This window comes from Neofelis nebulosa, chromosome 3 (genome assembly GCF_028018385.1).
Source record: "Neofelis nebulosa isolate mNeoNeb1 chromosome 3, mNeoNeb1.pri, whole genome shotgun sequence".
In the NCBI taxonomy this organism is placed as follows: domain Eukaryota; kingdom Metazoa; phylum Chordata; class Mammalia; order Carnivora; family Felidae; genus Neofelis; species Neofelis nebulosa.
Window position 1 is genome coordinate 145246815 of NC_080784.1, and position 27433 is coordinate 145274247.

Sequence of the window (27433 nt, forward strand, 5' to 3'; positions counted from 1 at the left end):
AGGCTGAGGGGAACCTGCAGCTCATTCCTGGCTTGCCATCTTAGTCCAACATCAAGTTCAGGCAGGCAGAAATATGCGCTCTCAAACAGACAATGCCAACCTCACTGCCCCTCCTGGTTGCCCATGTCACTGAGAATGATGGTATTGTCACAGCTTTTTTTTTTTTTTAATTTTTTTAATGCTTATTTATTTTTGAGAGGGAGAGACAGAGGGAGAGCCTGTAAGCAGGGGAGGGGCAGAGAGAGAGGGAGACACAGAATCTGAAACAGGCTCCAGACTGAGCTGTCAGGACAGAGTCCGATGCGGGGCTCAAACTCACAAAAACACAAGTTCATGGCCTGAGCAGAAGTCGGATGCTTAACTGACTGAACCACCCAGGCACCTCTTTCTTCCATCCTTCCTTTCTTTCTTTCTTTCTTTCTTTCTTTCTTTCTTTCTTTCTTTCTTTCTTTCTTTCTTTCTTTCTTTCGTTCTTTCTCTCCTTTCTTTTTCTTTCTTTCCCCTTCCTTCCTTCCTTCCTTCCTTTTTTAAATGCTTATTTATTTTGAGAGAGAGAGAATCCCAAGAGGCAGGGCTCAATCTCATGTACCGTGAGGTCACGACCTGAGCTGAAATCAAGAGTCAGACGCTTCACTGACTGAGCCACTCAGGTGCCCCACCCCCTTTTTTAAAACCAATTTTCACTGCCTTCCTTTTGCTCTCAGAAAACCTGAGGCTGGAAATCCCAATAAGGAGTTAAGTGGCCAAGAGCCAAGCTTACCTGTGTGAGGGACTTGGGTTTCAGTACTAGCTTTTCTTCTTACTGGCCATGTGACTTTGAACTAATTTGTCAACCTCTCTGTGCTTCAGTTTCCTCATTTTTATTTTTTAATTTTATTTAAAAATTTTTTTTAAGTTTATTTATTTTGAGAGGCAGAGACAGCACCAGTAGAGGAGGGGCAGAGAGAGAGCAGAGAGAGAGAATCCCAAGCAGGCTCTACACCTTCAGCAAAGGGCCTGATGTGGGGCTCAAACCCACAAAGCCACGAGATCGTGACTGGGCCGAAACCAAAGAGTCAGATGCTTAACTGACTGAGCCACCCAGGCACTCTAGTTTCCTCATTTTTAAAATTGAGATACAGTATCTACAGGGCTCTGTTAAATGCCCTGTTAAATGAAATAAGGCAGGCCCAGCATCTACTACATTGCCTGCACACATACAAGCAGTGCATAATACCATGGACATAATAACCATTTTCTGCCCACTATTTCTTTCCTCCTCCGTGCTCCTCTGCCCCCACCCCATGCTCCCCACCACACACACACACACACACACACACACACCCCACACACACACCCAGCCACACACAGACACACACATTCTGTCAGAAGAGACTATGGCCTGTGGCTTGGGCGGGGCGGGGGAAGAGAACAAAGCAAATAGGCTGTGCCTTCCCAGTTGTTACATTTCAAAAACTCTACATCCTTAGAGGAACAAGAAAAGAAACATAATTTGAAGAGGAGGATTCTTACTTCTGCATGACCCTCAGCAGGATAAAACCCACACAAACTAGAAAAGACTCCTTTAACTTAGGGTGCAAAGATGGTGACAGGGAAGCCACAGGGCTTCCTGGCTGAAGAGGCAGCAGACAGGGCCATGGACAGCTTCACAGACCCCTTCTGCTCTGGCACTCTTGGAGTGGGATATATAAATGATAAGAAAGCTCTAGTCCAGGGGACTGTAACTTATCTCATAAGGAAATTCTGTAAATGTTAGAAGTTTGGGGTGACTGGTGAGATCAGAAGGATGGAAAGAGAAATTTTTTCCTATGAATCCTGCATTGCTCAGGTTAAGGGCACTCCACAAATGTTTAGAAATAACAAATATCGGGGCACCTGGGTGGCTCAGTCAGTTAAGTGTCCCACTCTTGATTTTGGCTCAGGTCATGATCTCATGGTTCATGGGTTCAAGCCCCGCGTTGGACTCTGCACTGACAGCATAGAGCCTGCTTGGTATTCTCTCTCTCCCTCTGTCTCTCTCTACCCCTCTCCCATTTGTACTCTCTCTCTCTCTCTCAAAAATAAACTTAAAAAAAAAAGGAAATAACAAATGTCAAGTCATGAGGGTGTGATGGTACATTTTATAGATCACCTTCAAATAATAGTAAGAAAGCCAGGAACTTTAGAAACCTCTTGGAGCCAAGCCCATCACAAAGTAAGGAACACCCAGGGCACTTCCATTCTGTTTTGGGCTCCTGGAATACTAAAATAATTAATAAATAACAAAAAGGGCATTTCGGTTACCTATCACAGCCTCACAAACTACACAGCCATTCATTTGCTGTGTGGAGTCTGCAGGGATGGCTCGTCGTCTCTGTTCCACGTGGCATATGCCTGTATTCATCTGGGGGCTTAGATGGGCTGGGACATCCCTGATGGCCTCTCACTCTCCAGAGTCTCGCTCTGGGTGGCCTCTCATCACCCAGTGGTCTAGTCTGAGCTTCCACCATGGGAGTTGGATTGCAAGGTGAAGGAAGGAGCTGCCAGGCCCCTGAGGGCCTAGACCGGGAATTGGCACACTGTCCATTCCATTCCATTCTCCTGGGTGAGGCAGGTCACAAGACCAGCCTGGACTTAAGGGGTGAAGAAGAAACGCCACCTTTGATTCCAGGAGCAGTAGGAGCCTACAGAGAAAGGAAGAGTTGTTGACTGTCAGGTTTGGAGATTGTCTACCACACCTGTTAAAACCGTGGTGCACTTTAAATGTTGACATTGAACACGTTAACACTTTTCACGCAAAAGTCCGCAATGATGATACAATTAACCTCTTTTGCATATATCCATATTCTAAATTTAATGTGGGGCCCGAAGAGCCCTTCTTGCTTCTCCTGTCTCAGAGTCTGTTGTCCTGGAAACTTTCTTAAGAGTTTGTGAAGCTTTTTCTCTTCCCGAGTCGTGAATGACTATGAAATAGTCATTCACAAGGGCACTCGTTCTTCTCAAGTTCCTGTTTTTCTGATTTTAGGAATAGAGAGGTCACTGGGAACATTCCTGATTGTCTCCCTTCCAGGGCGCCAGCCTCCTCATCTAACCAGTGGCAGCAGGAATCTCTTCCCACACCACCTGACCCTCTAGAGAGTGATTATTAGGGGCTATTAGTCTGTGTATCTGCCTTGGAGTCACCACTCCCTGTATGTAGAGGTGAGTCTCACCTGTGGAGTGAAATGATTCTATAGCACGAGGGGATTTTTATTAATGCCAATTAGCAGTGGAGGTGACACATCCTATAGATCAGAAATAAGGAGGATGTTCCAAGGGGCTTTGGGAAGCTTGTATGAGAATTTGGGGGCTTTGGGCATAGTCCCTATCTGTAGCTGCCATGGGGTGGAGAAAAAGACAGACCTGAACAGAAAGACAGCCAGGCCAGGCGCTACAAAGCTGTGTCAGCTCTTTACGATATGACAGAAATTGCTGTGGGATCACAGACTGCTATTTGGGGAACATGCATTTTTTGGTTTTTTTTTAAAGCTGTTTATATTTTCTGTAATTAGGTCCTTTTTGTTCTCTGTTAGTGTTTAGTACATTTTTTAAATGCTAGTCTGGTCAGCTGTACTAAGAGGAACCAAGAAAGAGGTTTTTGTCCAGTTTGGACCAGAGTTTTAAAGGGGAAGCAGCTTACGAACCGCCTGACATAGTTGAAACAATGGAGTCATGTTGCCTGAGTGAGAGAGCCTCAGACTGAGGGTATCAGAGTTGAAAACCCTTGTTCAGAGGCTCTCGCCACACCGAGATGTATTTATCAAATCTGGGCCCATCTCTCCATCCGCATAGTCTGTTACTCCTCTAGTGGCCCAGACAAGAGGCAAAAAAGAACCTCAATGAACAATGAGAAAGAAGAGTGCACTGGGATTGGTGGCCCAGGGCTGCAGTGGGTGTTAGAGTTTGCTCTCAAGAATAGAGCTAGCAAAAAAAAAAAAAAAAAAGAATAGAGCTAGCAAACAGAAAATCCAGTATTAGTGGGATACAGGGGAGGAAGGGTTCAATTTGAGCGTGAAGTGCTGGCAGCCAAATAGGAAGGAAGTTTACCAGATCTTTTTTCTAGTTAATGAGGGAGAGGACACCCACCATCTGCCGAGGACCCCAACCATTGCCTAGGAAGGGGACGAGCAAGGGTGAGTGGGCTAGCATGGTCCCCGAAGCAAACTAGGGCACAGGGAGAGCTACGGTAGATAGCTGGGATCTGGAGCAGAGGGGGGACATGACTGAGCATTCCCACGGCAGGTCTGGGGGTAGGCAAATGCTGCTGATTGTGGGCACCTGAAGACTGGGGACCACCCAGGCACCAAGGCTTGAAAGAGTTTCTCATTCCAGACCCCACCCCACCCCCAGGCCTGGTTCTTGGGGGCTGCTGCTCAAAGACCTTTGGTAGCTGCAGCTGGGTAGAGCTGGGATTGGGCACCATTGTCACTGTCAATGCCCCAGGTTTAGGTCTGTTCCAGTTATCTAAACCTGAGTAACACATGAGGCTAAACCTTAGTGGATTAAAACACCAACAATCCTTTATTTTGCATTTCAGGCAGGGCAAGGCAGGGACCACTGTGCTCCATATGTCTAGGGCCCATGACTCAAATGGCTGGGTACCACAGGGGGCTGACTGGGCATCTCTCTTCCTGCAGGCTCAGGCCATCTCCCTGCGGTCTCTCCTGTGTTCTCTCCAGCATGGAGTTCTCAGGATAGCTAGACCTGATGGTGGCTCAGGGCTCCAAAATTTCCAGATGCCCAGGCAGAAAGAAATTACAAGGCCTTTTTCATCTGGTTTCAGAAGTTCCAGGATATGTGATTTCTACCATATTCCATTGGTTTAACAAATCACTAAATTCGGCCAAATTCAAAGGTAAAAGGTGAAGACCCCACCTCATAGCTGGAATGTCAAAGAATTTGCCATCATTTTTAATCATCTCACCAAGTCCTTAACAAAGTCTCCCCAGTGAACTCCCTGTCTGCAGATTCTCATTGATGGCAGCTGGGAGGCAGCAATGCACAGGGTAGGAAAGGCAGGAGCTTTGGAGACTACCAGGTGCGCATTCTTGTCTAGACAGGCTCCACCATTCAGCAACCGGTTGAGCTTGTTAGGTTACTTACCTTTCAGAGCCATGGTGTCCTTGTGTGTCAGATGGGAATAATAATACAATAGTGACCAAGAAAACGTACTTGTCAGATCTTCCAGTGCAGAACATAAGTGACCCACGGATCTGTCCCAAAGGCTGAGATCTGACATCCGTCCTCTGATATTCATCCCCAGCATGGTGCAGAGGCCATTTTCCTGGGGCTGCTCCTATCCCATGACTAAGTGCAAGAGGTCTATTCCTGGGAGATGCTGGACTCCTGGGACAGGCCAGTTTAGCTTGAGGACCCCCTACAGCCTTGTGGAAGTCTGTTAGAGCTGCACTGTAGTATAAGAAGCTTCCTTCCACTCAACCTTCCTTCCTTGCCTCTCTACATAGGTCACACCTGTATCCTGGGTCCAGCTGTCTGGCTATGTTCCCTTCTCAGTCTCTTGCAGAGTGGCAATGTGTAGCCCTGCTTTGGCGGCGGGGGGGGGGTGGGGGGGGGGTGGGGGGGGTGGGGAGGGTGTTGGGGAATGGGACAAACAGCCACCTGGTCACATGGTTGCTGTGAGTTTAAATAATGGGTGTCTGTAAGCACCTAACCAAAGGCTGGCATATAGGTGACATTCATTCAACTAATATTGAGTCTCTGCTGTGTGCAGGCTTTGGCCTGTGTGCCTGGGACATAATGGTGAGCAAAACAAATAGGAACAGTGTCACGGCCACTTGCTTGAGGCTTCTTACTGTAGCGTCTCACAGCTGAGGGATAAAGTCCCAACTCTTCTAGGGGACACAAAGAGCCTTTCAGAGTCTGACCCTAAGGGACCTCAACACCTCCCACCCTGCACTCTGCACACCTGAACCTAGACTCAAAAGGAATTTTTCTTTCCTCCTTCAATCTTGCTCTTTCACGCCCAATGTCTTAGCACACTTTTTTCCTCTCCTTGAAATACCTCTCACACCCTTGCACACACCCCTTCCACATTCCCCAAGATCCATTTCAATTGTGGGGTCCTAGGTGCCCCCCCCTCCCGGGGGGCAGAACACGCTTGCGGGCACAGATCTCAGCACGCACCTCGGAAGAGCACTTGTAACATTGTGCATGAACTGCTGTAACAGTGTCCTGCTAACTGGTGAGCCTGTCTAGAGCAGGGGCAATGTGGTATCCACCCCGCATCCCCAGTGCTTGGCACTTGGTAGGTCCGCAGTTCACTCGTGCGAAGCGTCTGTGTGAATGGCCGTGGGAGTCCAGGCGAATTTCCGGAGTGACCCGGGCGGGCCTGCGTCGGGGAGGCGGGGGCGCATCTGGGCTCGGCCGCGGTCCGTGAGCCGCAGCGCCGGGGGGCCGCCCGGGACGCGCGCGGCTCGCTCGGGCCGAATCGCGGCGGCCGCCGCGGGGCACATGACTGCGGGCTCAGCCTCCGCCCCGCCCGTTTCCCCGCGCAGCTGCTGGCCGTCGCCTCCCGGGGCTGCGGCAAACCGGGCCGGCGAGCGTCACCGCCCTGCGCGCTCCCTCTCTCGCTCCTAAGCGGGGCCGGCGCCCGACTGCCCGAGCGAGGGAAACCGAAACCGAAGCGGGTCGTCCCCTCCCCGGGCCGCCAGGCAGGCGCGCGGGAGCCGGAGCCCAGCCGCGGAGCCGGGAGCCGCGCGCAGAGCCGGGACCGCGGGCACCTCGGGGTCGCGGGTGTTGAGGCCGCTGCAGCGGCGGCCCCTCCCTCCTTTCTGTCGAGTCGCCGGCCCGCGAGGCCCGGCCCGGGAGCGGCGCGCAAAATGGGCAGGTGCTGCTTCTACACGGTCGGGACGCTGTCCCTGCTCCTGCTGGTGACCAGCGTCACACTGCTGGTGGCTCGGGTTTTCCAGAAGGCCGTGGACCAGACCATCGAGAAGGTGAGGCTGGCGAGGTGTGTGTGTGTGTGTGTGTGTGTGTGTGTGTGTACGCGCGCGCGCTCCCGTGTTGGGCGGGGGACACTTCCAGCCCACCCTCGGACTGCTGTACCTCCTGCAAAGAACATCTGCACCCCGGCAGACCCTCCCGACCAGAGCCCTCCTTTCGTATTTGTCTTCTCGAGGTTGGTAGGTAAGGGTTCAAGAAGGATGGGGAGGAATAATAGGATAAAATTATGGGTCTAGACTTTTTTTTTTTAAGCTTTCACTTACGTTCTATCATTTGCATACCCCTCCACGCCCTCTCTACGCCCCAGTCTCAGCTCGGCCCAAACATATTTCCCACCCACTTCATGAAAAAAACAAAACTAAATGAAAAACACCACAGCCCAGGCAGGTTTCTTGGCTGCTTGCTGTGGCCTTTGAAGTGGTGTAGGGCTGTGAATGAGAAGCGGGTGTGCGGTCTATTGTGTTCTTGCCTTCCTGGACTGGGCAGGGCAGTCAGCAGAGAGGGCAGGCCTCTGGACTGAGTAGCATTTCAGACCATTGGAGTCTCCGCAAGGTACCTTCCAACTAAGCATGTGGTATCTTGTACCCATCCTCTGTGTTGCTTTGTCTCACTTTGGATTCTTGTTCTTCTTAAATTACCATAAACTTCAGGCAAGGATGCATTGAGGTTCTCGAAAGAATCTGAACCTGTCTTTTAGCCTAGATGAGTGGCCTGGAGAGCTGATCATTTCAGAAGACGTGTGGGTCATTTGACTTTACCAGTGCTCATTCCTTCTGCCCTTTCACACACACCCACCAATCTGTGTGGAAAGAGGAACAAGAGAGAGTTACTGGGATCACTTTTTCCTTAAAAAAAAAAAATAATAATTGGAGCAGCCTTTCTTGTTAGCACCGATAACCACAAGTTTAACTTCTGCCACTGGTTTTCACTTGCTGCTGGATGGATTAAAAAAAAAAAAAAAAACAGTTTGATCACTGAACTCCCACTCAAGTTGTGTTATCCAGGTGGCAACAGACATGTTCCTTTATTTTTTTTATTTTTTTTAATGTTTATTTATTTTTGAGACAGAGCATGAACAGGGGAGGAGGGGCAGAGAGAGAGAGGGAGACACAGAATCCGAAACAGGCTCCAGGCTCTGAGCTGTCAGCACAGAGCCCGATGTGGGGCTTGAACTCACGGACCGTGAGATCGTGACCTAAGCCGAAGTCGGACACTTAACTGACCGAGCCACCCAGGTGCCCCCAGACATGTTCCTTTAATAGAGGTCATGAAAAGCCATCAGTTACTTGAAATCTGGCAGTTAAAGGTAAATTAAAAAAAAAAAAAAGTCATGGTAAAGCATAATTTAATTTTAAAGTTTATGTTAAGGAAACATTAAGTTCACATTTTTTATTAAAGTTTACTTAATAAACTTTATTTAAGAGAGAGAGAGAGAGGGAGGGGCAGAGAGAGAGGAAGAGAGAGAATCCCAAGTAGAGTCTTTGCTCTCAGTGCAGAGCCCCACATGGGGCTTGATCCCATGAACCATGAGATCATGACCTGAGCTGAAATTGAGACACTTAACAACCGACGAGCCACTCAGGCGCCCCTAAGTTCACATTAGTAAGGGAAGATGAAACCCACTGTCTGAGCTTCTCAAAGACCACTGTTTTCCCTGAGTACCCATGAAGGAAGAAAACTAAACAGCATCTTTTCTGCTCTTGGCCACCTGCAAATCCATGGCAAGATTGTTTAGGGATATAAACCCTTCCCTGGATGACCAGAGTTAAGCAATGCAATTACAGTCCCTATGTGAATCTTCTTGTGTGGCTTTAAAAGGCTGTTTCAGAAGAGCCCTATGAGAGGAGCTGTCTCCCTGGTGCCTCAGATGTTACCAGCCCTCAGATGCTCTGTGGGTCTCCATTTCATGGACAGGTAGGGAGGTGGCTGTACAGCAGTTTGCCTGGGCCTTGAGTTTGCACTGATTCTTGGTGATTGGCTTTTTTATCTGGTTTTCTCTGTGAGGAATGGACTCTGATCAGACTAATAAATCATAGTACAGGGGAAGTGGATTTTCAGAATTGCCCAACCCCGTTAAAGAACACCATGCAAGGTGGCATATACAGTTAAATGACAAGGCTAGTTCCAGTGGACAGGAATGTTGCCAAGTCGGCCAGAGGGCATGCATGACCATCATTACCATTCTGTTCTCCCCGGTCACCTGCAGTGTGGTGGCCTGGGATAGTGGGACAGAGTAAGGACTCTGCAGTCTACACCCCTGGACATCAGTCCTGGTCCACCATGCTCTAGCTGCATGACCTTGGGCTAGGTTTCCTGATTCTGGGTTTCCCCATCTGTAAATGAGGATAAAAACAACTCACAAAAATAGAGAGGTTGTAGGAATTATTAGGGAAAATGGGTAATTTTCATGGGATATCTTTAGTGCTTTGCAAGTCAGTTTTATTTTTGTTAGAAGCCACATGCGCAAAGGAAAAATATATGAGATTTGAAGTCAGACATCCTGTATTCAAATCCTGACCTTACCATTTGCAAGCTTTTTGATTCTGGGCAAGTTACTGAAGTACCATGAGCCTCAATTTCATTTCTTGGGAAAGTAAGGATGTTAGCTATCTTAGACACAGTGGTGCATTTACCATGAAGCACACAAAGCTTATGCTTGAGGCCCTCACATGCACAGGCCCTTCCAATAGCCTCCACCTAATTCTGTATCCAAAATTTTCTTTTTTCTTAGGAAGGGTCTCCTCACACTGTATAAGCTTCCCACAAACCCTGCCTCTGTGTGTGCTGTTGTGAGACTGAGGGAGGTAATCTGTGTAAAGCACCCAGGACAGTATCAGGCAGAGGATAGGTGATCAGTTACGGCTGCTGTCATTCTTTCCATTGGTATCATTATGGAACGATCCTTGACCTTAATATAGTTAACTTGACCTTAATATGCTTATAATGTAATCTAGTCTGATACTCCCAGTTTGTTTTTGTTTTTGTTTTTGTTTTTTCATCTGAAGATTTTCCATGCCCTGACTGGTCTATATCAAAAAAGAAGACAGGAAAGGGGAGAAATTCAAATGAATAGGTTTGGCTAATTGTGAGAAGCAAAGTAACATAATCCCTATTAGAATAATTTGCAGGGAGATTTTAAGATTAAAGGGAGATTTAAATTTTGGCCGGTGAATGGAGTGGAAGGAACCAAGACGATTTGATTCCATTCTTTGTTTATTTTTTGTTTTTGTTTTTGTTTTTGTTTTGTTTTTGTTTTTTTTGAGAGAGAGTGAGAGAGAGAGAGAGAGAATGATCCGGGGGAGAGGAGCAAAGGGAGAGAGAGAGAGAGAGAGAGAGAGAGAGAGAATCTTAACCAGGCTCCATGCTCATGGAGCCTGACGTAGGACTCAATCCCATGACACCTGAATTCATGACCTGGGCCAAAATCAAGAGTTGGATGCTAAACTGACTGAACCACCCAGGTGCCCCTGGCTCTATTCTTGGCCTCACTGGTTACCGCCTTGTATTGAGCAAGCCCTGTAATTCTTTCTGCTTCAGTTTTCTCAATTGCAAAACAGGCACAGTAATGTCTCCCTCGTTGTCTGCTCACACCCACTTCTTAGAGGATATTCTGAGCACTAACCAGGCCTTCTCTCTCAAGCGTATTGACTTCCTGAAGACAGAGCTTTGCAGAAACCATTTAACCTCTTTTTCCTCCTTGGAACCCGGGAGGACAGATTTTTACGTTCTGTCTCCTTTGATGACCCCCCTAATTGTCCTGGCACTCAGCACACACTGGTAGGTACACAACAAATGCCTGTTGCCTCACATTTGATCATTGTAGTTGAAAGAGCAGTGTTCTAGGAATCAGCAGAACTTGGTTAACATTCTTTGTTTCTGTCATTATGAAATACTTGGGTGAAGTTGAGCAAGCCCAGTAGCGAATATTGAACCCCTCAAAAAACCTCGGGTTTCTCATTTTGAAATAACACCTGCCTTAGAGTTGTCGCCAGGAGTGAAGTAAAAGGATTGCTGGAAAAAAGCACCTTGTGGAGGGCCCAGATGGTAACATTTGTTACTGTTTTCAGCTATCGTTTTCTCATCTGTGAACTGAAGCTTATGTCGAGAGAAGGTTCCTTCTAGCTCCAGACTTCTGAGATTCTGTGCCTCAGGCGTGTGAGCTTTGTTTAAGAGCAACATTGCAGCTCAGAATATTAAGCTTGTCCTTAGATGCATGGACAGTTTGAACGGCTCCCAGAAATGGGGCTGCAGTGCCAGCCAGAGTCAGGGCTGGTGAAGAAGAAATGGGCTGGCAAGGGAGCCAGTGAGAAGAAAAGAGACGGCTCACAGGTTTTCCTTCCTGTGCCCAGGCCAAGGAAGGGTGAAAGCATTTGGTGTCAGGGATGAGATGAACAGGACAAATATACTTATCCTTGGCTGGGACCTGAGGCTCTGGGCAAGCGACATCAGCTAGCCTCTTTTAGGAGCCATGTAACTTGGGGAGCCGTTCTGCTGATGCCTCAAAAAGTGAGATACGATCACCGCTAAATTAACCAAATAACATTAAAGGTGGATATGTGGGGGTCTTCTTTTTTACAGTTGAATTAGTTAAACATCTTCACGTATGTGTATGTAAAGACAATCAACTGTATCCAATCTTAAAAGGATCTTTCTTGCATCTCCTGAATTGCCTGTTTTCAGGGTTATGACGACTTAGGACCTTAGAATAAGAAAAAACCTTAAGCACCACTTAATCTGTTATTTTACAGTCAAGGAACCTGAGCCTGTGCCAGTTTTTTAAAAAATTTATTTAGCAAGAGGGGGAGAGCAAGCAAGTGCGTGGGAGAAAGCAGGGAAGGGACAGAAAGAGAAGGACAGAGAAAAAGAGAGGGAGAGAGAGAGAGCGTGAGCAGGGGAGGGGCAGAGAAAGGGGGGAGAGAGAGAACCCCAAGCAGGCATCTCACGTCCAGTGCAGAGCCCGATGATGGCTCGAACTGACGAACCAGGAAATCACGACCTGAGCCAATATCAAGAGTCAGACGCTCAACTGACTGAGCCACTTGGGCGGCCCCAAGCCTGTCAGTTTTTAAATATGATGGTGGGTATCAAACTGCCTTTATATTTATGTGCCACTAGAAATGTAAATAACTGACTTATCAGAGGTTGGATGGAGGGGAAGGGGTAGGGTTAGGCATGCAAGCTGGGTCTCCTAAATCATTTTTCCCACCCCAAGGATGAGCATATACTCTGTTGCCTGCAACAGTCCTGATTTATTTATACCTGTTGTCCTGGCATAATTACTGGCACCCTCTTTTCTTTTAAAAAATCCTTGGTTTGGAGCACCTGGGTGGCTCAGTCAGTTAAGCATCTGACTTTGGCTCAGGTCATAATCTCAGGGTTCGTGGGTTCGAGCCCTGCATCTGGCTCTGTGCTGACAGTGTGGAGCCTGGAGCCTGCTTCAGATTCTCTGTCTTCCTCTCTCTCTGCCCCTCCTCTGCTCACATTCTGTCTCTCAAAAATAAACATTTAAAAAAATTACAGTTTAAAAGATCCTTGGTTTGGGATACCTGGGTGGCTCAGTCAGTTAAGTGTCCAACTTTTGATTTTGACTCAGGTTATGATCTCATGGTTTGTGAGTTCGAGCCCCACATCAGGCTCTGCACTGGCAGTGTGGAGTCGGCTTGGGATTCTCTCTCTCCCTTTGTGCCCCTCCTCCACTAATGTTCTCTTTCTGTGTCTCTCTCTGTCTGTCTCTCTCTCTCAAAAATAAATAAACATTAAAAAAAAATAAAAGATCCTTCGTTTGGATAATAAGTTCTATCCTCACATGCCACATTCTCCTCCATTCTTAGCAATAAAGAGGAGCAAGAAGCTAAGGCCAACTCAAGCTGGCTGCAGAATGGTAATTTTTTTTTTTTTTTTTGTAAAGCTGGAAGAGGAAGCTCCTGGAAGTCTAAGGGTGAGAACCACAGGACAGTAAGGCCTCCTAAGGGTACAGTAGAAACTGGAAAGTTAGCAGGACCCGGGCACACTCTGTGTCCCCCCACTGTTCCTCTGGTTGCCCTACCGAATAGTTTCCTCTGTTTACTTGTTGGGCCCGGGCTGTTTACTCATCCAGTGCTTCCTCAGCCCCAACCCCATGTGACACTCCAGCTGCTGGCCTCCCATGGACATGGTTTATCTCTTGGTTTCTCCCTTCCAGATTTGTGACAGAGTAATGTGATTGGCTCAGCATGAGCAGAAATCATAGATCCTTAAACAGAGGCAGTAGTATCCTTGCAAGATTCTTTAACTCTTAAGCAGAATTATCCAACCCCTCCTTGGCTTTCAGAAACATGATCTTGTGATATCAAAATCATATTATGTTTCTTTCAACATCTTACTAATTCATGGTGACCACGAATGCATTCATTATTATTGGCTAAGACAATGGAGTAAACCAGTTGTTGTCAGTGTGGTCCCTAGACTCTAGGAATGACATCAAAATCACTTATGGAGTTTAAAAAATACAGATGCAGGGCATGTGGGTGGCTCAGTTAGTTAAGCGTCTGACTTGATTTTGGCTCAGGTCATGATCTCACAAGTAACTGAGATCGAACCCTGTGTGGGCTTTGTGCTGACAGCGAGGAACCTGCTTGGGATTCTCTCTCTCCCTCTCTCTCTGCCCCTCCACTGTTCATTTGCCTGCACACGTGCTCTCTTTCTCTCTCAAGATAGATAAATAAACATTTAAATAAAGAAAGTCAAAATAAAAAGTACAGATGCTACCAGCCCTGCTGAATCAGACTCCTTAGGCCTGGCACCCAAGTTGAAAAGCAGACTATGAAGGAGCATCTGGGTGGCTCAGTCAGTTAAGCCTCTGACTTCAGCTCAGGTCATGATCTCACAGTTCGTGGGTTCAAGCCCCACGTTAGTCTCTGTGCTGACAGCTCAGAGCCTGGAGCCTGCTTCAGATTCTCTGTCACCCTCTCTCTCATCCCTCCCTGCTCATACTCTGTCTCTCTCTCACTCACCCTCTCTCTCAAAAATAAATAAACATTAAAAAAACTAAAAAATAAAAAGCTAACCATCAAGCCCGTGACTGGTTTGGATGGTGGTTATGGCAGCCCACATCTTCACTCCTCCAGATGGCATTTCCTTTTTTTTTTTTAACCTTTGTATTTTATTCTTTATTTTTGTTTATTTTTCTGATAGGAAATACATGCCATTATAAAAAGTCAGATGCAACAAAAATTAATAAAACAAAGATAACTACTGTTAACATATTGTTAATTATTCCATGTTTTTATTTGTGCACACATACTAACAGATATACTTTACAAAAATGAGATGCTTCTGTTCCTACTCTATTTATTTTTAATTTCATCTAGTGAAGTTGACATATAAGAGAGATGATAATTCTAGTTGAGGATATTACTACTAGTGATTACTATTATTCTTCAAGTTTACATTGAAGGAAAGATGGGGGGAGGGGAAGGTTGTTGTTTGTGAGAACCGTTTTTGCTTTCTTGCTTAATAAAGTGCAAGATTTCATTCTGTCAGGCCACAGCAAAGGGGCCATCTGTTCTGCCAGACATTTGCTTGTTTCCTGGGGAAGAATCAGCAGGTGGGATTGTAAGAGCATTAATGAAAACATAGGATGTTGGCCAAGTGACTAGGCATTTATGGCCTGTATCTTCAAGATATGTATATACTATATATACATGGTATACTAAATGAGGGGACCATTTTTCATCAAAACTGGTAACTAGTCAAAAGCAACTGAGGAAAATAAGGCTACTTTTGGTTTTTGCAGTCTATATCTAAAAATATTTACATATATACTTTGGCAGTCATTCATTTATTTAGCAAATATTTACCGAGTGTGGACCATTTGCGAGGCAATGTGCTGGGAGCTGTGGATACAGTAATAAAGTAGACACAATCCCTACACTTACAGAATTTATAATCTAATTCAAATTTTTTGGGCTCAGGCCCCTTTACATTCTTAAACTGAAGACCCTAAAGAGCTTACATTTGTGTGAGTTATATCTATCAATATTTACAATATTAGAAATTAAAACGGGTAAATTTTTAAAGCACAAGAATACACAAACACGTATTAGCTGTCAGAGAGCAATGACATCATTACATGTCTGGTGACCTCTAGAAAACTGCACTCTACGCTCATGAGGGGATGAGCATGAAAAGGGCAACTAATGTCTTAAGATTATTAGGAAAATAGTTTTTAACCTTGTGGACCCCCTCAGAGGGTCTTGGGGACCCCCAGGGGCCCTCAGGCCACACTCTGAGAGCTGCTGATCTAGTTTGCATTTAATTAATTATGACAATTTTTAGAATAACTTTAAAAAATAACTTCTTATCCCTGTTGTTTCTGTAAGAAGTTTGGAAACTATGCTATTAATGTCTTCAAACCACCAGGATTTTGTCTAGTGTGTTATACACATGTTCCTTTGGTCTCCGCACAAGTCCATGGTTAAAGATGGTAGTTTGGGTCATCAGAGATGCAGGTTCAGTGAATCCCCTGCTTTCCCTGTGTGCTGATCAGACTAGACTAGACCATCAGCATCTCCGTAACTGAATTCTTGCATAATTCCCCTCCAGCCTCAGCCCTGCCAGGGATTTTCGAAGGTGGGGGCCCTGCCAGTTTTAGCTTTGTGCCATCGTCCCTACCACCAAGTGCACCGTCACACAAAATGCACGTTCAGTAAATATTACTCGGATGAGTGGAAGGACGAATAGACGAAAACTTACATCTTCGGGGATGATTTCCTTTGCATATTATTGCTCGTGTTGTTCTTCAGCTTCACGCTTTCGTATGCTCTGTAGACCAGTGATCATTGATTGCCTCACTATACCTTTAAAATCTAGAAACTTCACCCAAGAACTCAAGTTTCCAGCCTCTCTTGAAACATGTGGATGCTGTGCGTGCTAGTCTGTGTCCACAGTCTGAGCAGAATGGGGCTGCCCTTCAGAGGGGACCTCCCTCCTGACTCCCATGGCCCTTCTCATTCCTGTTGGCTCCCTAACTCCGAGGCGCAGGGAAGGTGCCCTTTGTCATCGTGCCTGCCCTGTTGTCTCTCTTAGAGTAGAGAAAAATACCTGTTTGTATCTGAACCTCGTTACCAAAAGAGGAAGGTAAACGAAGGTAAACGAAGGAAAGGAAGGTAAACGAAGGTAAAAGAAGGAAAATGAAAGAGCCCCAGAGGGTCATGTGTTTGGCAAAAATGAAAGCGGGCATATTTCTATGGAGAAATGAGTATCATCGCTAGGGTTTGCCATGCACACTAATGTGCAAACTCGCATCACTTCACTTGCCACACCCACCTGGCCCCTTCAGCACTGAGTTTCACACTCTGTAGAGAAAGAGAGGCAGAATACCATTGTTATAATGGTGAGATCACTCTTGCAAGCCCCACTTTAAGAGTAGTTGCTTTTAACACTGTACTTCTGATAATCAACAGTAATGGAAGGGAGAGGAGGCAGAGATAGAAGTAGGTGATGAACGCATCACTTATATCGACTTTGAGAGATACAGTTGCAACCAAACAGGTTGTAAAATAATAAGAGGGGCTCCACAAGTTACACACAGAACCTGGCATTGTTTTCATGGGCCACGCTTCTTATGTATTCACGTCTTAAAATCCTCTTTCTCAGTCACTCCTTCATCCACACCCTCTGCATACACATCTATTTCTCCAATGCCTGGTCCTTTTTTTTTTTTTAAGTATTTATTTATTTATTTAGAGACAGAGCACAAGTGGGGGGAGCGGCAGAGAGAGAGAGAGAGACAGAGAGACAGAGAATCCCAAGCAGTCTCCACAGAGCCAGCACGGAGCCTGATGCGGGGCTCGAACTCACAAAGCTGCGAGATCGTGAACTGAGCCAAAACCAAGAGTCAGATGCTTAACTGACTGAGCCACCCAGGTGCCCCTCACCTGGTCATTTTGATTAAGTTTCCATCTGGTGGCTGCTTTCTCTCTCTCTGGGCTGGCAGTTCTCAACCTTGGTTTCACATTTGTTATTATGTGGAAGCATTTAAAGAGTCCTCCAGCGGGTGTTTGGTAGCAGGAGCTTTTCGGGAAAGCTACCCCACCCTGCTGTCCTGTCTGTCATTTATAGAGTAGCAGCTTCCACATGAACTAACATTTGAATGTCAACTGTCAGATCTCATTAGGTGAATTATTACGATTGCAATTAAAGCAAAATGAGTTCATCAGCAGTGACATAAAAAAAGTCAATGCGTTTGTTCCTGAGTTAAAATAAGGTCAGAGAATTAGGGTAGAATGCTAATGGTAGGCTTGTTCCTTTTACCTCAACAGAGAATAAGAAAAGGTAAGTAATGGGAATGACTTACATTACTAGGAGAGTCTGGATTGGGTGTGTTTAATTTAACAGAGGAATTTTCATAAATTTTTTTTTAACATTTTTATTTAGTTTTGAGAGACAGAGACAGAGCACGAGAGGGGGAGAGGCAGAGAGATGTGGGGAACACAGAATCTAAAGTAGGCTCCATACTCTGAGCTGTCAGTACAGAACCTGTCATGGGGCTCGAACCCACGAAACCGTGAGATCATGACCTGAACCGAAGTCGGATGTTTAACCGACTGAGGAAGTAAGATGCTTCACCAACTGAGCCACCTAGGCGCCCCTCAGGGAGAAATTTTAAAAAAAACAAAGCAAACCAGCAAACTAGTATTTTGCTATTTGGGGAGTTTTATCAATCTGGAGTCTAGTGAGAATCATTCACATGTTGTTAGGCCAGGTTGCCCGTGTTGGCCTGCATTTTCTCTGGGTGAGTTTAGACTGTGTAGATGGTGATGTGGATGCTGAAGTTGTGTATAATTTTTTTTTTAATTTTTTTTTAACGTTTATTCATTTTTTGAGACAGAGACAGAGCATGAACGGGGGAGGGTCAGAGAGAGGGAGACACAGAATCTGAAACAGGCTCCAGGCTCTGAGCTGTCAGCACGGAGCCCGATGCGGGGCTCGAACTCACGGACCGCGAGATTATGACCTGAGCTGAAGTCGGCCGCTTAACCGACTGAGCCACCCAGGCGCCCCTGAAGTTGTGTATAATTATTAAGTAGCACTCTGTTGAACTAAAAGAACAACGAGGAGCCTTCTTGAGTCCTGAAAGTTTCCTTAAAAGTATTACTTACTCCCATCCAAGCCTAATGCAGTTCCCTCAGTGTTTATTATCATTTGGAAGTAGTTTATGCCAGGACAGCCGGTTCAAAAAGCCCCCAGTGTTGCCTTCCTGAAAGATCTCTATCAGGCTGGCTTGGAAGTATTGTGTCTTTTGGCCTTATCATGTCTTGTCAGCTCTCACTCACAGTAACACAGCTTGTACCTGGGGAATGGTGGGCGGTTGAGTGTCTCTGATGCAGAAAAATGCCTACCAGGGAATGACAGATGATGACAGGTGATGAGCTGCATCAGATCATGGCAGGGCTTAGTGCAGCAGGTCAAGGACCTCAGACTTTATCCTTCGAGCAGTGGGGAGAGTGTCTGCTCCTGTAGGCGCTTTTGATAGAACTCTCTGGAGGCTGAGGTGGAGAACAGACTTGAAAGGATCCTGGAGAAGAGACCATCCACAGTATTGCTGCAGTCCAGACCACCTATGGGATCAAGAGTAGAAGTGGCAAAGAGGAGGAGGTAAGATCGGTAGGATTTAGGATTGGTTAGGGGAGAAAAATCATAAATCCACTTCTGGTCACATCGACTTTCAGCAGCCTGTGGGATGTCCAGGTGGGGATTTTAGGATGGGTCCATACAACAGAGATGATCCAAATAATTTCAGGCATAAGCCCTTCTTTGGGCTGAATTACTGGGCCTTGCACGTAATTGTCCACTAACTGCTTCATGCATGCCAATTTTGTGTCCTTAGCTAAATTTCTTTGTGAGAACAGGGCCTGTGTCTGTTGGTCACGTAGAAATCTCTCCATATGGGGGCACCTGGGTGGTCAGTCGGTTATGCATCCAACTCTTAGATTTCAGCTCAGGTCATGATCTCATGGTTCGTAGGTTTGAGCCCTGTGTTGCACTCCACGCTGATGGCATACAGCCTGCTTTAGATTCTCTCTCTCTCTCTCTCTCTCTCTCTCTCTCTCTCTCTCTCTCTCCTCTCTCTCTCTCTGCCCCCCACCCCTCAAAAATAAATAAATAAACTTAAAAACATTTAAAAAAGAAAGAAATCTCTCCATATATACATATTGGCTAATTAGCTGAAAATAAGTTGTTTAAATGATTAATTTGGTTGTTGAGACTACAGATTCACCACACGACTCAATAATCCTTCCAATATTTCTTTAGGTAGTAGTACTACAATACTATGTGTAAAAAAAAAAATTCATCATGTTCTACTTGGCTAAAATTTATAAGCAATATCCAAAGTCACATTGTAAAACTGGTTTAGGACCTTACATTGATGTTTAGCGTAACTGGAAAACTCAGTTGATTACAGGGTTTGCCTGGTAACTGTCACAGCCCCAGCAAAATCGTCAGTGAGGAAGAGCAGTTGTTCCCAAGCCACAGCTTTATGTCTAAATTGTGCAAAGGGCTCCTCATGACCAGGGGAACTGGTTTGTTGCATTGGGCAGAATTAATGACTTCTTGTGCCAAACATTCTCCAGGCTTGAGGTTAAGGTTATTACTTGTTGGTTTCTGAGTCCTTCCTTTGCAGAGCAAGCTCCCGGGAGTATACAGTTGAATGCCCTAAGGATCTGGTGTAGAAACTAGAAGCGTAAGGTCAAAATGAAGCCCCGTCTGGACCATTCTAGAGCAGGAGGTTGAGGTGCTTTTGGGGGACTCAGCATGAACGGCGGAGAAGCTACCTGGACACAAGAAGCTCAGCTCCCCCTTCCTCAGTCCCTCACTGTCTGTTCCAGCCCCGGGAGTTTACATGACTTCGCACAGCTGCCCTAGTTTCCTTTCCTCCAGGGGGAAGGCCTGACTCCCCAGAAACGTCTCAGAGTCTACGTGAGGGCCTCTCCATAGTTTCACTGTCTCCCTGAGGTAGGGCTGCTGGGTAAAATGCAGGATGCCTAGTCAAATTTCAATTTCAGATAAGCAATGAATAATATTTTAGTGAGTATGTGTCATGCCATATTTTGATTCACTTCAGCGTATCAGTTGTTGACATCTTGCCATATTTACTTCATCTCTCTCTGATATACTCTTTCTTAAATTATTTGAATGTAAGTTGCAGACATCACAATGCTTTGTTCCTGAATCCTTCAGCATATATCACCTATGAATTAAAGTACTTTGTGACACAACCCTGGGCTTTGGAGACCCACAGACCTGGCCTTGACTTACTGGCTCCGTGAACTTGGGATAGCCAGTGCCACCATTTCCTTGTCTGAAAAATGGGAATTCTTGTCTTGCAGGGTTAGCGTAAGGCTGAGATGATGGCATAAAGCTCTAGCACAGCCCCCTGACTCCTAGAGATCCAGTAAATAGTAGCTGGCCATGGTGGTAATGGTACCCGAGCTGAATGTCAGGGAAGAAGATAAAAATGAAGACGATAACGATAAAGTCGCAACTGTTTTGGAGCAGCTGTGTTTGTGAACTTCCCTCTGTTCTTGCATTTCCCTCCTCCTTCTCTACTTGGTGTGCGTATACAGACACACACACACAACATGCAGTCCACTGTGGGACTTGCAGGGATTCCTTGACACACACCTAGCAATGGAGTGGACAAAAAGAGACACGTTAAAGGTACAGGAAAAGCCAACACTCTTGAGGGCAAGATTTGAAAGGAATTAAAGGTGGTGTGAGACCTGGCTTGAGTGTGGACTCAGCTGAGAGTGGCCAGGGAGAGGGGGGGTGATGGCGATAGGGGTGGAGGCAAGACACAGATGGTGAGGAGAACCCCAGGTCGAAACAGAATCTGCCATCAGCGTGAGTCTGGCAGGCTGTCAAGGATCGCTTTCATTGTTAGGCTTTGTATTTGCTTTGTTTAGTTAAAGACTCCCGTGTACTAAATGTTTATTTCTATCTCAAAACTGCCTTAGTCGACTTGAGATTTGGAGGAAGAAGTTCAAGTCAGACTGTTATAAAAACAGCCAGTTTTACCCTCTTTTCTGGAAAGGATTGTGCCCTCCTTTCTGGAAACTCTTCTTCTTGTCTTTGGATTTTTGGTTGCCTAAGAGCTGGACGCAAACCAAAGAAGATAAACTCAGGGAGTTAACCCATGTGTCAATTCATGCTGGCTCTTTTGAGGTTCCTAATTCTGAGGTGATTTTCTTTACTTTAATAAATAAATGAGATTACGAGCCCTTTCTCACTCTGAAAGTCTTCACACACTGGGTGCTTGTCAGGGTAAGTTAGCAAGGAATACAGTGTGCTAAATCAGCCATCCTGGCAATAATAGGGAAAGAAACACTGTGAGGCTGAGTGTGGGGGATGGCGGCTCTTGGAGCTTTTGTGGGAGCCCTGACCACAGCTGATGAGACATCAGCTTCGCCTTTGTTTTTGCAAGGACAGAGGGAGAGGCTAGATGAAGTAGGTTCTCTGTGGATCCACGCCTCCTTTCCCTTGGGGCCTGTTAGTGACATTTTATAGAATCTGAGTTTCTCAGATTTTCATTTAAAAAAAAATAAGGGAATAATTATTTTTTCTGCTTCCAGAAGTAATTTATTTCCGTTGTAAAAAATCCCAATGCAGAAAAACGTAACAGAGAGAATGGAAGACGTCTTGTAATCCTGTCCCATAGAGATGTGTGCGATTAGATGTTTAGTGTGGATGTTTTGAGATTTTGACGGTAATTAAAATATTGAAATTTTAAAATTAACTGTATTTTACCGCACTGACATTTTCATGTTTGAATTTTATCTGCTAGTCTTGTCCACACATTGTCTTTTTCCGTTTAGCATAGATCATGAGCGTGTTTCTTATTTGGGTATAGTCTTCCTAATTTTAATGGTTGCTTTCTACTCCAACCTGTGAATTATCATAATTTACTAAACCATTCTTTTCTGTTTGACATTTTGGTTATTTCTGATTTTATGCTAATTCCTCGTTGTCTCAGCCTAAACCAAATTAAAGATAGCACTGGAAGAGAGGATCATGACTAAAGACTTCCTGTGTGGTTTCTTTTCTCTTTCATTTTTTAACATTCAGCAGATTAATGGGAGTGACATGATTCCTTTTTTTATTTATTCTTTTTTTGTTAAACTTTGTTTTATTCTTTTCATTTTTTTCATTTTTTAAATGTTTATTTCTGAGAGAGTGCACACACAAGCAGGGGAGGGGCGGGGGGGGGAGGGGGGACAGAGGATCCCAAGTTGGTTCCATGCCGACAGCACAGAGCCTGATGTGGGGCTCGAACCCGCGAACTGCGAGATCATGACCTGAGCCCAAGTCAGACTCTTCACTGACTGAGCCACCCAGGTGCCCCTCCTTTTTTGTTTTAAATCAAGACGTGGAACCCTCCCATCCCCACTCAAGATGGCAATAATCAGGATCACAGTTACCATTCATTGAGCATTTTGAGGTGGCCTGAGATAAGCTCTCTGCTGAAATCTCATTTAATCCTTACAATCATCCTAGCCAAGCCCTCATTCCCATTTGTGCCCATGTAACCTTCTAAAACACCTCTTGCCTGTGTCAACGCAAAATAGGCAGCTTGGCACAATAATTATTGCCAAATTAAAAAACAAATGCAGCCTAGGTAAAGAAAGACTATTTGAAAGGACTAGTGCAGTAGGAGGCAGGAGATGTGCATTTGGGAGATCTTTTCCCATCTGAGAAGGAGAGTAACAAGGCTGGGAAGGAGAGAAACTTAACCAAATTTGGTTCACAAGCATTTTTTCCTCACCTTATTGAGGTATGGTTGACAAGTAAACCATGACAAGTATGAGTTGTGTAAGTTGTGTAAATTGTTTATATATTTTGGATACTAACCTCCTATCAGATATCTTGCAAATATCTTCTCCTATTCAGTAGGTTGCCTTTTTTGTTCTATTGCGGTTTCCTTAGCTGTGCAGAAGCTTTTAATCTTGGTGTAGTCTCAATAGTTTATTTTTGCTTTTGTTCCCCTTGCCTGAGGAGACATATCTAGAAAAAAATGTTGCTTTGGCTGATGTCAGAGAAATTGTTGCCTGTGTTCTCTTCTAAGATTTATATGGTTTTAGGTCTCACAATTAACGTCTTTAATCCATTCTGAGTTGATTTTTGTATTTGGTGTTAGAAAGCAAAATGAGTGAAGGGGAGTGGGAAATACTGACTTCCAGTTAGGAATGAATAAGCCATGGGGATAAATCATGGCAAAAGAAAGCAGAGGGAAGAGAGTCAGTGATATTGTAATAGTGTTGTATGGTGACAGATGGTAGCTACACTTGTGAAGATAGCATTATGTATAAACTTATTGAATCATATGTTGTATACCTGAAACTAATGTAACATTGTGTGTCAACTATACTCAAGAAATTTTAACTGTATACATTTAAGGTGTACTACATGATGTTTTGAGTAATGTATGCATTGTGAAATGATTATTATAATACTAATTAACATATCCTATCACCTCAGTGTGTGTGTGTGTGTGTGTGTGTGTGTGTGTGTGTGTGTGGTGAGAACACTTGAGATCTATTCTCTTAGCAAATTTCAAGCATACAATAAAGTATTATTAGCCATAGTCAGCATGCTGTACATTAATAGGCATTTTGTTCCTATTGATCAGTGGGAACCTGTGATTCAACTAATCAATAATGAGGCAAAAACTGGGAATGTGGAGGGTCTGAGTCTGGCCTTGTCTAGGGATAAACAGTGAGGGGAATCTTAGCTAAGTCCTATGGAAGAGTGTTTCTTTGCAGGAAGCCATTTCTTGGAACACAAAAGGGGGGTAGGTTCCTGAACCATTTACTGCTTTCCAGGAGCACTAGGCTCTGGTAAAATTCAACATTACCGGGAGCTCAGGTTTAGAGTGAGTCCTGGGGTGGGAGGCTGACTCCATCTCCTACTAGCAAACCTTAGGCATTCCCCTAACCTTTGAGCTTTGGTCTCCAGAAGTGTAAAAACAGGGGAAATGATTTTCACTTTGTAGGCTATTAAGGGAGATTACATGAGGTAAAGGGCAATATTGTGCCTGGCTCTCGATAATGCTCTGCAGCTCAGAAATCTTCCATGGCTCCCCATTGTATATCAGATGAAATCTAGGCTCCTATGACCCCAACCTACCTCTCTAAATGAGTCTCTCTACTCCTTGTAAAACCATATGCAGTCACACCTAACACTGTCCCCGCTCTGTATGTTTTATTTTCTCATTCTCCACATTCACTATCTTTCTGATTAAGCGGAGGATTCCAGGAGAGATGGACACGGAACAGGCAGGGAGGAAGGATAGTTGAATCAACTCTGGCTGTCCATAAGGTGTCTGTGACCTCCCTCTGCTTGCTAAATTTTTATTTTTTCTCCCCGGCTCACTTTAAGGACTGCCTTTCTCCATCTCAGGTCATAGAATCCACTATGTGACCACTCGCGAGACTGTTGTCCGGTATAGTCACTGGCCATGTATCACGTGCTACTTCATGCTGTTGGTTAAGTTGCATGTGTGTGTCAATACTCCCCTAAGTGGAGGCCAAGCTCCTGGCATGCAGAAACCATATCTGTGTTGATGGATATCTCTGACCATGCCTAGCACATACGTAGTGTTTTGAGGACTTGCATTCATAGTTCTATCCTTTCCAAGCACCACCATGGGTATAGCACTGGTTTAAACAGGTTTTAGGAAAGGGGAATCATGGAAGGACACAGATTTTTTTTCTTTCCACCCACAAAAGGAACTGGCTGTACTTAGCTCTTTAGGGTACTGGATTACTGAGAAGGTACACAAACTGATAGGGATTAGATCTCTCATGATTATGTGATTCTAACAACACTATTGCTTTCTGGTATCTGAATGTGACAACCACTTCCTCTGGTATACTTTAAAGGCTCTTTGGATTTGTAGCTAGAGAGCTGCTGTTACGAGGCTTGGCACTTGTAACACTTGTGACTTTGCATTTGACCACTTGTCAAATGCAGGCAATTGCCTCCTGGTACCCCTCTGCACCCCTCTCCACCCCTTCTGCACCCCTCTGATTGCCTCCTAGCAAGTTCTTCTCACCTAGCCTTTTATAAGTAAAGATGATGGAAGCTGGTGTCTAAGTTTTCTAGAACTATATTTTGTTGATTGAACTAATGTTTCTTCAAGAACTGCACTGTTCTAGACACTGTGGGGAAGACTAAAGGGGGAAAAAAGGACCCATTTTTGTAGGTTAGCACCTTCTATTTTAAAAAGCTAACAGTTAACTTCGTACATGACCATATTGAATAGACACACTTCCCTTCCCATTTTTGCTTGCTGATATGGCCTGCTTCATGTTGATTCCTGTTAACTTCAATTTTTACAAGATGTTTTCTGACCTGGCCCCTTTTTTCCTATGAAATTCCTATGTAATGTGTTTTGGGGTTCAAAGGAAGAGATGATCCATCCAGTTAAAGGGGGATTACTCAAGGAATTCACAGAGGAGAGGACATTATTGCCTTGCCCTATTCTGGAAATTTATGGGCAAGAAAAAGAGGTCCTTATTTAATGAAGTCAGAGAACTTAAAAAATATCTATTCTCTAGAAGAGAAATAAATTGTATGCTAGATTGCTTGTAGTTAACATATTACTTTTGGGTAGGTTAAATTCATGTTACTAAGCTGTTTCTGGAAGCTATATGTGTACTTTATGGTGGAGAAACTCTACCGTATATCTTGTGTAACTAAAATGGGTAGTATATATTTATAACTGTTGTTTTTTTATTTTTGTTTTTTTTTAATGTTATACGCAGAAGTAGGGTTGGAAGGTAGAGAAGAGCCACCCAGGATTCCAGACCTAGCTCTGACATTAAGGAGCTGAATGAGCTTCCGCACACCCCCTTACCCTTCCAGAACCCCCATGTCACCCCTTCTCGACCTCAGCACCCTTTTCAGTTCTGGTGTTCTCTCGCTCTCTGAGCCTGACTCTTCAGATAACTAGGACTCCGGTTTAGGAGATAAGATAAAAGACCACAAGCGTTTTAAAAAATTGCCTGAAGTGACTGATTCAGCTGCTCAGGTGCCGGGCAGAGGAAGATCAGTGCATGCAGGGCAGGTGGTGAGGGCTTCTCCAAGGAGAGTCCGAGCTGAATCCGGGAAGTTGGAGGATAGGAGTTTCATGGTGTGTCTTTAAATTTTTCTGTCTCATCAAGCTGATCTCTTCTCAGCAAATCAGCACTGGTAGTAAAGGCCAAAAATATTTCAATAATGTGTTGTTTGAGTAGAAATCTGATGATTAGACATTTTCAATGGATGCCAAACCACCAATAATCTCCAGTTCCATGGCATGGCCAACTCATGGATATACATTTACTTTCAGCCCTCCAGATCACCAGCTTTGCTTTGATGAGCTTAGGTTTTCTGCATTCATTTATCCTAGAGCCACTTTGTTTTGTCCTGCAGAGATTCTTGAGGTTTTTTTTTTTTTTTTTTTTTTTTTTTTTTGAGAGGGAGAGACCAGGAGCAGGGGAGGGACAGAGAGAGAGAAGAGAGAGAATCCCAAGCAGGCTCTGCACTGTCCGTGTAGAACCCAATGCAGGGCTCCAACTCACACACCATGAGATCATGACCTGAGCTGATACCAAGAGTTGGACAGTGAACCGACTGAGCCACCCAAGCACCACAAGATATTTTCTATTTATAATAGAGCAATATAACTAAGTTTCCTTGCAACATTCCTTCTATTAAATTATGGCCTGGACTAATAAAATTTGTCATTCTGGGGGTGCCTGGGTGGCTCAGTCGGTTAAGGGTTAGACCGGCTCAGGTCACGATCTCACGGTTTGTGGGTTCAGCTCCGCATCAGGCTCTGTGCTGACAGCTCAGAGCCTGGAGCCTGCTTCCGATTCTGTGTCTCCCTCTCTCTCTGCCCCTCCCCCACTCATGCTCTGTCTCTGTCTCTCTCAAAAATAAATGAACATTAAATTTTTTCTTTTAAATAATAAAAATTTTAAAAATAAAATAAAAAACTAAAATTGACATTCTTTTGTGTGCTTTGTCACAGTACATTTTAGCATGTGGTATCTGACATGTTTTGAAGCCAGTCCCTTTGTCTGTTGTCACTCAAAGCCTCACTGCCAGAGGTGACCTCAGAGAATGCTTCTCTTGCAGTCTAGTCTTATTGTTTCACTGCTGGCCTTGCATTGTCTGTGTCATTTGATCTCATTTTCCTCTTTTGATCTTCTTTAAAAATTGTTTTCAGTATCAATTTCTTAGTGGTTATAAAAAATTTGGAAAATACCAAAATTCATCAAGGAGAAAATAACAGTGATCCAGATTCCCAACATTCAAGAGTTAATGACTGTTCATATTTCAGGTTGTTTATTCTCAGTCTGTCCCTTTATATTTCTTGTGTACTTCAATAATTTTTACTGTAAAAAATGCTGATTTTCCTCCATTAACA

The 27433-nt window shown here is 44.8% G+C and overlaps 1 protein-coding gene across 1 annotated transcript in view; it reads left to right on the top strand.

The window, feature by feature from the left end:
- The first annotated feature begins 6560 nt into the window (after positions 1-6560).
- Positions 6561-27433, top strand: part of SCARB2 (scavenger receptor class B member 2) — a 76848-nt gene continuing 55975 nt past the window's right edge. Inside the window, exon 1 of the mRNA XM_058722232.1 lies at positions 6561-6974. Coding sequence (XP_058578215.1) covers positions 6858-6974 — 117 coding nt within the window. The 5' untranslated portion in view covers positions 6561-6857. The remainder of the gene's footprint in view (positions 6975-27433) is intronic.